The following is a 15,918-nucleotide window of genomic DNA, read 5'->3' as shown; positions in this document are numbered from 1 at the left end:
CAGGACGGAGTGTCGTGACACTGTATTCTCTTTGCTTACTCTGCATAACGGGATAAAGTGAAACGCTGGAAAAAATGGCTTCTACATGTGTGCATTCTTCTGCAACACTAATCCATGTTTGTAAAAATTTGTAAAAACCACCTACCACAAAATAATTCAGGTTCGTAATTCTTAATAAAAATAAATTTTATCAATAAATGAACATATTTATTATATTTCTAATGCAGGGGAATTAAAATATTGTCCCTCTTTACTATGTCGTTAATAGACTTGGTTTAGAAAATCGACTGCCCCACAAACAAAAGGTACAATAAAACAAAGAACCCTTTGTGAAACAACAATGTCTACTTCATTTGAATTACCTGAACTTAAAACAGGTTAGTTTCATAATATATCTTCTGTAATTTTCTGTATAATTATATTATTATAGCAAATTTTCTAGTAAATATGTTTTATTATCCTGCATAAAGCAAGAAAGGAAGAGGGAACTTAGTGTTAAGACACTATTCCTCATCTTCCGCCCATTTTTCGAGACAATACGTGTAATTTATTCCCCCGTATTGAATCGAACCCACTACTTTCGAAATTATGTTGTACCAATTTCAGGATTGTAGGCAGTATCGACGAAGAGTACAATTTATAAAAGGACATATATATCATTTTGTATTTTAATAGACTAAAAATAAACGTTTGTAATTATTTTTTTCTATGAAATACCTATAAATTTTCACTTTTCAATTTTTTCCTTTATTTATATTGTAAGTTTTCACTTCGTGCCAAATTTCATAACTGTAGGTCTAAGGGAAGTACCCTATAAGTTTTCATTACGCGGTTTATTGCATAAAAAATGCAGCAGAATCGACACATAAATGCTCGTATCTTTTTTGTAATTTTTTTCTGTATTTTAAAGGACCATAGATCTAAATATTTGATATTAATATCAACTGGATATCTCTACGCGATCTTGAAATAAATGGTTTTGACAGACGGACAGTCGGACAACAACGAATGTAGTTAGCTATGTGTAACTTAATTAATTAATATAATAATAACTTAATAGTTTCGCAAAATTAATATACAATTAAAGTCACTCTACGATTTAATTATTCTGTAATAAATTACATTTTTTAGTTCTCAAGAAATTATATTAAGCTATATTAAAGTGGCAAATGCTAACAATTACTACAATATACATAAGTAATAAGTAAATACATAAGGCCGGGGCCGGACATATGCGCAGGCAGCTTACTGACTTCCCTTATTGATTAACACGTAGCGACGTAGCACGTGTAAGCTGGCTAATATTTACTTCACAATAACGAGTTTATTATCTAATGGGTTATGGAATGAGGTTAACCCATTAAGATGGCCTTTTGTTAACGTTCTACGGGTTAGGTGTGGAGATAATTTTAATGACAATCAACTAACTTGACTTATAAATTGAAAATTTGTGTAGTTAATGCTTGTATTATTCAAAGATAATATATGTATACGTTTATATTTTTATGACAATATAAAATACATATGTAAGGTTGAGGTCAGTCAGGACAAGCGTGTGACTGTAAACGTGATGGGTCGTAGGTTCGATTCCCTCTCGATGGAGTATAGACAATGTTGAATGACCTAGAAATAGAAAGCCGAAAAGTAGGATTAGTTGTGTCTGCTCATGTAATTTAAGACAGATTATTATTTTTTAGTTTTCCAGTTTTAGTTTTCATCTACATTTACCCCGAATTATGCCAGTCAAAACGACGCATTTAGGTTCCTTGAACGAAATTGAACCTGCAACCATTTCATACAATGTTATACTTTCAACTACGCCACTGCAGCACATGTCAATATAGAATGAAACAGATTTATTATAAGCATAATTACTAGGGAATCAAGGTTCATCTACGATACTGGAAACAATCAATCACATGGGACGGCGGCAATGGACATCAGTAATAAAGCACACGTCGACATTGTTGTTGATTAACATGTTTGTTGCCTATTCTAATTATAGTTTCGTTAATAGCATACAAATCTATATATTTATAAGTTAGGTCTAAGCAAATATTTTTTTAGGAAATTAGTTTAATATTTTATTTTAACATCATTTTAGGCATAAGTTAATACAAAATGTAATTGTAATAAAAACAACCCTGCACAATGTCTTGAAAATTCGTCAGTGTGTGTCTTAAACGGAGAGTTTTGAAACATGAGTTCCTCTGCCTACCCTGCTATATGCGGGTTACAGAGAAGTTACCATATTCGCTTTGTTGGAAAAAAAACATTGAAATAAACTCTTTTTTTAAGGTACGCTATAAATTAACACTATATTTAAAAGTGACGAAATATAACTCTCACGTCAAAATAAAGTAAGATAATTATATAGAAAGTACCCAATGATTTGACCCCATTGTCCTTACTCATATACCATAATTATTTCTTGACCAAAGCTATTCGTTTGTACCAATCTAACCCTTCAGGTAATGATTTTTGCCCTATGCACTTATTTTGTATGAAAGTAACTACACATATAAATTTTTAATTATTTTTTTCCAATAATTCCATCTTGATACCTTAGCGTAATCTCGAGTTAAGTGGTATTGGAAGACGGACAACCAAATTATCCTATAAGGATTTCATTTTTTCTTCTTGAAATACGGAACCCTAAAAAGCTTGCGCAATGTTTTACCCGTGATTTAGGACCCAGAATCTACTTAAGAGTTGGCTCTTTGTCTTATAAAGGGCTAATGTAAAAGTAACTCTCCATTCTAGCTAACTAATTTAATTTGTGAACTAGCAGCCTGCTCGTGGCTTCTCCCGCTTAAACTATACGATTATTTAGTTTATTATACACTAAATAAATTGTAACTAAAACACCTTTTATTAGTTTTTACTAGAAAAAAAAAATGTTTTTTTATTTCGTTTCATATAGATCTGGGCGGTAAGTGCTCACGCGCGGTAAACGCACGTTCTCCCGGGTTAATTCCGATCTCGCGGGTACTCGTATTGAGATATATCTACTACCGATATCTTCTACCGATATATACTAGATATATCTATACCTACTTCAAAATAAAAAAAAATGCACTTTTATCACTACATCTATGGATATTGAAATAAGTGACTAGTGTCTAGGTAATCAGTTCTTTGTTTTCCGTCTGAATTTGCATTGCGTATTGCTTTTCCTTATTAGTGGGTCACTGAATGAAATGTCAAATAAAAATAAACATGATGCAAATAAGCTTCATTTAGAATAGTTAAAGATTTTTTATTACGCTTACTAAAATCAATGAGAAATGTTAATGTTACCTTGAGAAATGCTGCTGTAGCCGTCGGGTGTCATCAAGGGTGTGTCCCCGCTACTGAACATGGTTCTTTATTCACTTTTTGTTTCTATCACAATTTAAAATACAAGTAGTTCATTACGATTTATATTATTTCAAAATTTAAAAATTAATTTATAATAAATACTGAATGAGTAACGTCAACAAGGCACGGTTCAGTCGTGGTACGATTATATAATATACGAGTACTACAAACATAGGTCCGATCAATGTTTTAATTTAATATATTTTTGTTTTTCTCATCTAACCTTGATAAGAACTGCAGCAATTTTTATCGTGCAAAATTTCTGACTAGAAAATAAAAATAGAAATAGAAAATCTTGTGTAAAATACGAAAATACATACAAATTAAAGTTCATTAAACAAATGTACGGATATAAAAATGGGATAAATTAATACATAAAGGGTAAGTATATTGGCAAGAGACGTTTCATTCATAATAAAATAATATCGTTGAGATATTCTCGTTCTAAGAAATAAAGATCCTAAATAATTTGCGCGCAATTGTGCGGTAAAACCTTCGTCGTAAATCAAGCTAAGGGCGCTCCTTTGGGGTCGTATACACTGCTTTATGTTACCATTTCATATTTGACTTATTGGACTTAATTTGTAAGTATATACATGTTCAGGGAAAGACGGATGAGTTTATATAATAGTTTTTTTTAACTTTTCTTATTTTTTCTGTGTATTTTGGTGGCCAGCCAGCAATACACACTTCAACTAAAGTGTTATTAAAAATTAAATAAAAACTGCATTCATCAGGCTTTTGTATCTACCATGACAAAAAAATGTAATGTTGATATGGAATTCACTAGGTTAGCTCCATTTGCACTTGACATTTTTTTAATTAAAAGAGTGAAGCTAACAATATATTGAAATTTCATTGCATCATTTAATAGGTATAATGTGAATCCTAAAAGTCAAATTTAATAAAACACGTTTAATATAACACGTAGGTACATCTGTTGGAATTAATTAAAGCCTTAACGAGTACATCGTATGCTGCTAAATGAGCGCAGCAATAATTGCTAATTTGATTTAACATTGTATTGGGGGCTCTGGAACGCTATTTTCGTTGTATAATATTACTTAAATTTTGTTTTCATTTTTAATCTTTTTGTACGGTTATGTTATTGAAACCTGGTTTTGGTAAAGTCTATTTATAGTTATTTTTTTTTGTATTTTGATGTTAGATAAATTTATATTAAACTAACATCGGCATTAAGTTCCTCCACTCAACATTCAACGTCTTAAAAATTGGGCAGTGCGTGGGGAATGGAGTATCTTAACACTAGATTTCTTCTTCCTCTCCTTCTATATGCGGTTTTTTTTTCTTTTATTTCATATATTCTTACATAATTAAAAGTAGAAAAAGGAGTGTACTACCTAAATATATTTTAAGATATTAGCAAAAAAAAGGTTAGATAAAATTTTATACATCAATAACTTTTTGACTAAAATATAAAACAATTTTCTTCATGTTCTATTAATGTATGGATTTTTAATATGAATTGTATTTGTTATATAAAAGAGATGTCGTCGCTCTAATCACTTGACCCAGTTTCCCGCTTTAAAACTTGGGCATTCCACTACCCTGCTTCCATAATTCTTACGCCAGCAAACTTGAATACGGTTAATCTATACTTATAATGAAGCTGTTAAACTTTTTACTCTTAACCAATAGCATTACATTATTGAAATTGAGTTCGATTAACTTAATTTATTATATTGACTAGCTTTTTTTTGTTAAAAAAAAATATTTAATTTGTTTTTTTTTATTTTATTTAGACTTTATGAATTTATTGAAAAGTTATAATTTTTATATATACCATATTTTAGATTAATTTCGGTACTAAGAAAAATACCTGACAAGTAAATTGATAAGTATATGAAAATGTTTAGTTCTTACAAAAGTTCCATCAAAACTATACCATAAGAGATGCTCTTATACATATATACTTCTATCCCATTATTACAGTATACAGGAAAACTCAATCAGCAAAATGTTACGTTGAAATCTCATGTAATTTATAAAAACCGCACTTCACTGAACTAACGATTTCACTATATACATAGATATTTCACTGTCTTATTCTATAAGATCTTTACACGAATTCTGCCTTACAAAGAATATTTCTCTGTAATTTGCCTAGCGAAAGAAAGCACGTCGGCACAAGCTTGGTGGTTCGCCACCACTGCCACCACCGACCCCATGATCGCGGCATTGAACATAAAACATAGCTATGTACAGCTTTTTATTTGATTAGATGTTCGTATATAAAGTTGTTTAGGTCGTAGTCGATACTTTGTTGTCAATGTCGTTAAATTTCAAGGTTCAAATTGATATATGTTTCAATCGTATATATTCTTAGTAAAAAACCGATCAAGTGCGAGTCGGACTCTCCCACCGAGGATTCCGTACCATTTTCACGCACCAATTGTAGGTCAACTGGAATTACAACTTATAAAAGACAAACAGACAACCAAGTGATCTTATAAGGATTCTGTTTTTACTTTTTGAGACACGAAACCCGAAAAATATATTATGTGGCCATCATAGTACATAGGCACAAGCGTGCGACTGTAAACGTGACTGTTTTGAGTTCGATCCCCATTCGGTGAAATAAAATATTTAATATTTTAATTTTCTCGCTCTGGTAACGAGGCAAAGCGGCGAGGCGAATTCAGCAGAAAGTGGGGAACGGAAATGTGCAAATGGTAACGGAGTATCTTAACACTAGGTTCAAAAGCTCCCTCTGCCTACCCTGCTGCTATGTGCAGGGAGTTAAAAAAAATATTGATATAGTAGAGATTGAACCCACCACCATATATATGTGGTACACCATACACTGCCTCAGTATGTCACAGGTCGAAGATGGAGTATTGAAATGAATTAGAGTAGTAAGTGTATTGTTACGTTAAAAAAAACAAAAGTGTAATTTTGTTTGGGCCGCAGGCAATAAATATTTTTCCATTCTGTTTCTTCTGGATGAGATCTGTTTATCTGTTAAATTTAACTATATACCTAACGGCAGCTTTCCAGTTGTTTTATATATAAAACATCTTGAAAGTTATATAGATATAATTAGCGGATACGGGCGGCTTTGCCCGTTTGAATGATAAGAATATTTATTAAACATATATATAATACTACTAGTGGACCCGGACGCGGCTACGCCTGCTTAAACTATAAGAATATTTATTAAACATATTTTCAGTTTTCAGTAGAATTAGTAAGAAAATATAAGCTTAAATAATCAAAAAGAATAATAGTTAGAGACATATTATAAGAAAAATTATCTGAGAAATTGAAAACCAAAATAAGAAGTAAAAGTAACTAAAGGATATTTTTAATATTAGAAAAAGTACCTAGAACCCGTACCTAAAAACTACCTAAAAATATTTTTTGCCAACAATATCAAATAAAATAAGAAGAGAACCAAAGTGTATTTTAAATTAATTACAAACAGCAATTAAAGTTCGAAAATGTATGAAAATTTATAAAACCATCAACGTCATCTGCCCGTTCGCGTCGGTCATAGGTACTCATACTATGCCGCCCGAAGGCTAGGTCATTTCGAATCAGTGACATCTCCTTAATTATTTATTAGAATGTTATACAGTAAACTATAATATCAATCTAGATAAAATGCTAAGAGTGACTATTATATTTATTTTCATAAGGATGAATATCAAAATGTCGCGGTAACGGCGTTGCGTAGCGACGCGACGGTTGTTATTAACATGGCAGAATAAATTGCATGTCAAATTAGAAAGTATTTTAATTTATTAGTACATATGTGTAATGTAATGTTATATAGCCTATAGCACTTCTGAAGAATGCAGCTTTCATACAAAACAAAAACAATGTAAATCGGACCAGTAGATCCAGAGATCTTAGCGTTCAAACAAACAAACAAACAAACAAACTCTTCCGCTTTATTATATTAGTATAGATTAATTATTTATTAGAATGTTATACAGTAAACTATAATATCAATCTAGATAAAATGCTAAGAGTGACTATTATATTTATTTTCATAAGGATGAATATCAAAATGTCGCGGTAACGGCGTTGCGTAGCGACGCGACGGTTGTTATTAACATGGCAGAATAAATTGCATGTCAAATTAGAAAGTACTTTAAAATATATTAGTTTATATGTGTAATGTAATGTTATATAGCCTATAGCACTTCTGAAGAATGCAGCTTTCATACAAAACAAAAACAATGTAAATCGGACCAGTAGATCCAGAGATCTTAGCGTTCAAACAAACAAACAAACAAACAAACAAACAAACAAACAAACAAACAAACTCTTCCGCTTTATTATATTAGTATAGATTTTCAGTTTAAATTTTAATAAACCATGAAACGAGCGTTCAATGAAAGAAATGTTTTTAAGAATAAGAATTTCAAATTTTATAAAAATCTGTGCCGATTTAAAGATTTTTCTATACAAACTTTCAATCCCTATTTCACCTCTTCAGGGTTAAAATTTTTCAAAATCCTTTCTTAGTAGGTTACATTAAGAACATAAACATCTGTCCAAAATTCACTTTTATTGTGGGAACCTCTCGTTTTATATATGTATATATATGTTTGTATGTTAACCTAACGTTTGATAAATTTGCAATAATTTCTCATAATATTTTATTAATATTTATTATACTGTACTCAAAGTAAATAAAATGAAAATATGTAAAACGAAAAAACCTCATGACTCATAATATATAGTCATGATTGATTGATGATAGTCATCGTACCTACTTATTGTGCTATGATAGCCTCTAGAGACATAATTATTATAAAGTTGTAGATGTGTTTGTTAAAGCTATTTTAGTTATATTATTATTACGATAGTAATAATTTTGTGTTTGCTTTACCGTTGAGTTCTGGAATTACTTACGTATTAATATGCAAAACCGTACTTATCAATATTGAACACGAGTACAGGGAGTGGCTACTCACTACCATGCAGTGAGCCGCGACATTATCAACTTATTTGTATACGACATGAAAATATATATACAAACTTAAGTTTGATACTTTGTGTTAGAGTTTATATAAAGTACATATAATTGTATAGACATTATTTTGTATACTTGTCGATACTTGTCAGTGAGTCATATTATTTAACTACCCGCTTATACTATAATTGTCTAAGATTTCTTATGAAGTGTTTCTAATTTGTATGACAGTCTAGTCTGAGACGTAGCAGTGGACGAACGAATAAACCTTTGTACTAAATTATACTTTTATTCTGAGCCCCTTTATATCTCAGAAGTGGTACCCGCTAAGAAAATACTCTGCTAATCAACATTAGTTACAATGGATACGATAAATAATTGTCGTTAAGGCATATGCACGGCCGGCCATATGAGAGAAGATTTAACACGACCATCACAGGAAGATGCTCGTGCACATTTTTCGACACAAAGGGCGGTACGCAGTACTGCTCGTAGTAAATTACGACATTCAGTGCGGCGCCGTCGCACTATGGGAAATCGAGTGCGTCGCCAATCCGACGAAGGCACAAGTATAAGTAGTGCAAGTGATGTCAGTTACGCGCGATCTATTAGAAGTAAGCGACGGGGTCTAAAAAGCCACTATTAGAAGCGGAATCGAAAGCGTCATCACAGTAGCAGCAGTGAAGTTTCAACGTCATCTCATTTGAGGAATTTGAAGTGGCCGACGATGGCGCCATAGCAGTGAGAACATTGCCAACAGTGAAGGAAAGAGGGTACGTAGTAACATTGATGATAATTTGCATGATACTCATTACGTACGTGAAATGTTGTAATCAATGAATAAGTCATAGAATCGCGATGATAAATTACCATGGTAGGTAACGTTATATTAGAATTTGACCCTATGTCAAAAGATTAAACAATTAATATGTAGATTTGTAAGGTAGAAGAGTGCTCACCAAATACGGTTGGTCTGATAGACAGATTATTCATTATGCTTTGCTGAAATTATTTGGTTTGGTTAAATCATGGTACGAAGAATTACCTTCTTTATTATTTAGTTGGACAGAATGGAAAGAAAAATTATTAGAATCTTATTTTACGGAGCCCGAACAAGTGTTTAGATATTTATGTCCATTGAGCGCAATAAATTTTTCACAGATAAAATTCCTAATTTATCAGATCATAATTTTAATAATAATTTTAATAATAATAATAATAGGTCAACACGAGTACAAAGATAGTCTGTTATAATTGTAATGAACCAGGATATTCTACTATAAAAAGGATGTAAGGAAGTCTAAAGCTTTAAGTAAAAGTATATTATTATTTCTAAATATGAATATCAAATATCAACATTGCTCGTATTTATAAATTCAAAATTCATTCAAATTCCTTATAGAAATTACAATAATGTCTTAGTACATTATAATAATATAAATCATATTAAAAGATTGATACAGTTTAAAGTAATAAAAAAATGTATTAGACATCATTCTATAATGACAGTTGTCAGTTAATTCTGTTCTTGAGTGAGTTCTTGAGTGAGAGAGTTTAAACGGAGTGTCTTCTAACTTCTTGTTCAAGCGAGTAAAGCCGCGGGCGTACCGCTAGTGTACAATATGTAACAAAATAGATCATCTAGCGGCTACGTACCTGAAATTGGTAAATTAAAGCAATAAATAATTATAAGAATGTATTAAAAGTAAATAAAGACTTACAATAATAATAAGTTTATTTTAAATATGAAGGTAAATAATAGATTATTGGTAGGTTATGTGGATTTAGGTAGTCGGTGTACATTAATACCTGAGAATATTGCTATCGAACTTAATTTATAATGGTATCAAAATAATTTGCCTAATTTAAGAAGTCTAAGCAATAATTTTATTTTACTATTCGGTAAGACTGAAGTTAAAATTAACATACAAAATATGTGCGAAACCATTGAAGTGTTAATTGTAAGTGATGACGTTATCAGCTATCCTATATTCGTAGGTAATTTATTTACGGACAACTTGGTATTGTTATTACTAAAATGCCAAGAGGTTTACATTACATTTTACAAAATGCGAGCGAAAAATTATGTTTATTGTCCAATAGAAACATAAATATTCCCCCGAAAACAGTTGGTATAGTGAAGATTATGTCAGATAATTGATACTCGGGTTTTTTTTATGTTCACGGTTGTCAAAATGTGTGTGTGTTGACGTTTACAAAAATGTGAATTCTATTTAAGGCCAATATGAACTTGAAAATGGTCAGGGTTCAATTTTAATACTCAAATATTTCTCTCAATGATTTAAAAAAATTAAAGAAAGAAAAGAAATAAACTGATTTAAGATAATTGTCGACGAAATACCTATTAATATTATAAATTTAGAAGATTTAGATAAAGTTATATAGGGGAAGGTTTAAGTAATGATAATGTATATATACTATAATATTCTCTTTGTCCGACAAATTATACATTGTCATAGTAAACATAATAAACGGGAGAGTTAATAAATCCTTTATGGGTCTGAGTATACGTGTATATAATAAAATTCCGCAGTTTCCGCAGGTTTACCGATATTATTGAATTGGACATTGAGTTAACTGATTTTAAGCCTGTTAAATATGGACCACATAAGTTACGATCAGTAGTTACTATTAGTAGTAAGGGTAATGGTTCAAGATATGTTAATTGACGGTGTTATTAAAGAGTCAAATTCTTCATATGCTCAAATTCTTCATAAGATAAAAGATTATGTGTTGATTATCGTGCTCTTAATAATAAAACTATAAAATAACACTATTCGTTACCGCTTATAGATAATCATTTAGATTTGTTAGCGGGCAATAATTTATTTATTTTACTAGATTTATTTTCGACGTTATCAAAAATTGTATTAGACCAGGTTCACAAAACACTATGCTATCACAGAATTTCCGATACCGAAAAGTATAAACGATATGAGAAGATTTATTGGTTTGGTAAGTTTTTTTTGAGAATGTTCATTAAAAACTGCACTTATTGCTAAAACATTGACTGACCTTTTGGAAAGAATGTCTCTTGGAAATGGATTAATGAACAAGAAGAATCATTTAATATGTTAAAAGGAGAATTAGTAGAACGAGTTTATTAGCGCTTTATGATCAAAATCTTATAACTGAATTGCAAACAGAGTTGATAATTTATTGTTACCGGTAGCATACTATAGTCGAAAGGATAACACTTCTATATTGGTAATAATTACCGCTTCAACAAAATTTATTAATATGTCAGCTGTGAAGAATACCAAAACGTCTACTACTATCAACGTATTTAAAGAACATATTAGCTATTTTGGTAATCCACTAAGACTTAGCACGGATAGAGGATCATGTTTTTCTAGCAATCAATTTAAAGCGTTTCATAAAAGTCGTAGTATAAAGCATATTCTTAATACGGTGGCAACACCGAGAGCAAATGGTAAATTCAAACGATTTAATCAAACAATATTTTAAATAAAATATATATAATTAATGGGATGAATGCTTAGGCGGTATTCAGTTAGGTTTAAATACAATTATTCGTAAAACTATTAAAAAAAAAATTATTATTCGCTTATAAAATCCGTAATTCATTTATGGGACAATGTGTACGCGTTTACAATAGGGTCCCAGAAAACTTCATAGAATTTTCTATATCATGGTCTAAAAAAAAAATTGTGAAAAGACGTTTGTGTGTTAAAGGTTATTACCAAATTAATGATTTCATAAATGATAACACGCCTTGGGAATGAAATGCTCGCTCCAGTCAGTTTCAAAGGTATCATTGTCACAAATAATTAAATATTTGTATTTGTTTAAAATTTCAAAAAAAATAAGTCCCGCTGAGTTTCTTGCGCCGGTTCTTCTTAGGTCTGAGCCACTAACTTTAGTGAACTGGTGGTAAATTATTTGACGTTCAGAAGGAATAAAACATGTAACTTTTTATTTTGAATAAAAAATATTTGAATTTGAATCGAATTTGAATAAATAATTGGTAGCACATAAAACATAATTAACGAAATATTTTATGACACTGAGAAACGGTTGTCTGAAAATGCACTCGTAACGGTTAGGGATGAGGTTAGTAGTCAAATTATAGAAAATCAAATAAGTATAAAAACATAGATGCAATCGATAAAATAGTCAATGGATAACTTTTCAACGAGATGTTTCTAGCTTCGAATCTGAAGAAAACAGTAATGACACAGAGTAATGAGTACCATGCTAATTGTTAGTTTCAGATGATTACAGTAGCAGACTACAGCTAGTGCCAGAAGCTGGCACAGATAGTTTTTTTAGCAGACTGCGCAGATGTAGGCTACAGATGTATCAGAGTCATGATTATATGCACAGATGACAGAGGGCAGACTATAATGTTGTGAGCTGAGCGGTGAGTGACATTGATGGCATGGATATCCCCAGCAGATTGCAGCATTCATAGGCCCGTGATTCAGTCAGTGCAGAGGGCAGACTATAATGTTGTGAGCTGAGTGGTGAGTGACATTGATGGCATGGATATCCCCAGCAGATTGCAGCATTCATAGGCCCGTGATTTAGTCAGTGCAGAGGGCAGACTATAGTGTTGTGAGCTGAGTGGTGAGTGACATTGATGGCATGGATATCTCCAGCAGATTGCAGCATTCATAGGCCCGTGATTTAGTCAGTGTAGAGGGCAGACTATAATGTTGTGAGCTGAGTGGTGAGTGACATTGATGTCATGGATATCCCCAGCAGATTGCAGCATTCATAGGCCCGTGATTTAGTCAGTACAGAGGTAGAATGTGAATTGCTATGGGTCGAACTTTGAGGAGATGGCTCTTAGCTGTGCACCTTGTCTACCTAAGATATTTAAGCGGTACGTAGATGACACTTTTACAATTTTACCTATGGACAATATTTATATATTCCTGAACCATCTCATTTCTATTAATAACAGTATTCAATTCACAATAGAATTACAGGCAAGTAATTCCTTAGCTTCCCTTGATGTGTCCCAATGACACAATAGGCCACACAATATATAGGAAACCACGCACACGAATAGATACCTCAATGGTGAATTGCACCACTACCCTACACAGTTATCTACCGTTGGCAAATCTTTGTTTCAGAGAGCGTCTGCGACGCTGATCACCTAGGGGACGAGTTTCGTTAGGTGAAGAATTCCCTTCATCAGAATAAGCTGCCAATTTACCGCCAGCGTTGTCAGAAGACCAACATCCTTGAAGTCACAATCCCACCATACCAGAAGGCCAGATGCAGTCAGCTCATTCTGCAGGAATCCAGGGCAGTACACGAGGAAATTAGGAAATCGTTGGCGGTAGTCAACTGACAGACAAATGCCACCTCAGTCTGCCCGTGACCGCGGACTACTGTAGGATGTTTGAGGCATCGGGCTCCCAAATATGCGCGATTGGTCCGGTTAAAATAGCTTCATTTACAAATTTGTTGTGTTTTTTTTTTTTTGACCTTGGAGTAAATAGTAAACAATTATTAAGTGTGTGTGATACTAATTAATAAAATAAATTTAATTGTTACTATTGTATTATGTATGAATCAGATAAATTAAAGTAATGATTGCTAAAAGTAGTATACGTTGCTTAGTTATTTAATGTTAATGCTGTTGCGAGAGGACTCGCCTTTCTTCAGGAAGGCCGAGCTGTTAGAGTTTATATAAAGTACATATAATTGTATAGACATTATTTTGTATACTTGTCGATACTTGTCAGTGAGTCATATTATTTAACTACCCGCTTATACTATAATTGTCTAAGATTTCTTATGAAGTGTTTCTAATTTGTATGACAGTCTAGTCTGAGACGTAGCAGTGGACGAACGAATAAACCTTTGTACTAAATTATACTTTTATTCTGAGCCCCTTTATATTTGTATGAAATGAAAAACTGTATCGTGTGTTAAATGCCAGAATTAAAAAACATAACATTTTCCAAGACTTAAAAAATAATCACTTAGGCAAGTGTAGGACGCCCTGCAGCACGATGGACGGACGATTTAAAGAAGGTGGCTGGCACCGGATGGATGCGAGAAGCCCAAGACTGGGATGGTTGGCGCTTGATGAGGGAGGCCTACGTTCAGCAGTGGACGGCGAAAGGCTGATGAAAAAAAAAATCCCAATTTATCATACGTATTTCCCCATTTGTAATTTGATATTTATTATCACGGCTGTGTCATATTAATTTCTATCCATATTATAATATTTCTTAATCAAACAATATTAATAGCACTTCCTACTTAAATTAATCAGATAGCAACGCCACTTAAGCATTATCTAATTGTATGTAGGTACCTACTTATGTTTCGCTGTCCAGACTGTTATCGATTGGTAGAAGTCGTTAAATCATGTCAACCTTGGACTGCCTGACAGGCTGACGCCACACATCGTCCCTATTTCAAACGAAAAACAGGGAAAAACGACTGACAAACGGGAATATTGACAGAAATATCCAAACTGACTTTGTTTGGCTTATCCTTTGTTTGGATATTAAACATACATAAATAGCCCAGTCGTGTCGCAGGGGCAAAGTATGACTGTAAAATCCACTGGGTGTGGGTTCAATCACCATCCGAAGAAATGAAATATTTATTTAAATTTATATTTCCATTTCTTCGCTCTGGTGTCGAAGCAAAGCGTGGCGTTAAGTTTCGCCACTCAACACGTCAATGCCCCCGAAATTCGGCGGAAAGTGGAGAACAGAAGTGTCTTAACTCTAGGTTCCCTCTGCCTATCCTGTTGTGTGTTGGGATACAGCGTGAAGCTGATTTAATTATTTTTTTTATAAATCATGTAAAAATATAAGAGAAATGTGGAGTTTGTCTAGTTTTGTCCATTGCAGTAAAAATAAAATCATCTGACGACGAGAGACGTTTCAAGTTGTACAATTTTTAATTTTCTCTTTGTTCTGTACTGTCGTGCTGACGGACGTAGGAAAAATTAAAATAGTTTGCGAGATCTCATAATATCTAAAAAAATATTTTTAAAACTTAACATTGTTTCTTTTAAGATGACTAATTTTAATTTATGTTAAATTTTATTGATTCTTATTGTTAATTTGGTACAATATACACCTACAATATTTTCCAATCAATAGAACTTAAAAGAACATCTTCTGAAAGTTAGTTATTTATTTTCTTAACTGTTAGTTTACTTTCCTACTTGCTAAGCTCCCTACTTGAGATAGTATGGACACATATTCGATATTATACGTAACAATTTATTTTTAATATAACATATTTTAATATCAATACTGTAAAAATATTTTTTTTAGACCTTCAAAAATTATACTATCGAAGTAATAAACTCCTGGAACCCAAAACTGGCAGTACAAAATATAACAGTACCTAAATTATAAATTCAAATGGGATATCAGCTGAAATTTTAGGTAAAATTTCACTTATAACTTCCCTCTCATTTCCTTTTATCAACAACTTGAAGTTTCATTGTTCAGCGCTATCTAGAAGTGGACGACCGTGACCGTTTCACGGCTGCTGATGTATTAAACTTTATAATAAAGTATATTACTCAATGGAAATTATAAAATTTTCATTTCGGTATATTTCTAATAAAGTTGAAATGTCTG

At 32.1% G+C, this 15,918-nt stretch overlaps 1 protein-coding gene and 1 long non-coding RNA gene across 8 annotated transcripts in view; one reads left to right on the top strand and one right to left on the bottom strand.

Annotated features, from left to right (window-relative positions):
* Positions 1 to 15,918, bottom strand: part of kcc (solute carrier family 12 member kcc) — a 257,609-nt gene that overhangs the window by 109,003 nt on the left and 132,688 nt on the right. The window contains exon 1 of one of the 7 annotated variants that reach the window (XM_085192268.1): positions 3,301 to 3,561. The exons of the other annotated variants lie outside the window; for them this stretch is intronic. Within the exon in view, the coding sequence (XP_085048394.1) occupies positions 3,301 to 3,361 (61 nt within the window). The 5' untranslated portion in view covers positions 3,362 to 3,561. Of the gene's footprint in view, positions 1 to 3,300; positions 3,562 to 15,918 lie in introns of those variants that run through there. 7 annotated transcript variants of the gene reach the window in all.
* Positions 8,127 to 14,177, top strand: LOC146535488 (uncharacterized). The gene is made up of 2 exons (XR_014878335.1): positions 8,127 to 9,078; positions 12,556 to 14,177. It is a non-coding gene; the product is annotated as an uncharacterized LOC146535488 (long non-coding RNA).

The sequence above is a fragment of the Heliconius melpomene genome, chromosome 10 (genome assembly GCF_056956725.1).
Source record: "Heliconius melpomene rosina isolate 202511_hmr_F chromosome 10, ASM5695672v1, whole genome shotgun sequence".
Taxonomy (NCBI): Eukaryota; Metazoa; Arthropoda; class Insecta; order Lepidoptera; family Nymphalidae; genus Heliconius; species Heliconius melpomene.
This window is presented reverse-complemented; position numbering and strand designations above follow the sequence as displayed.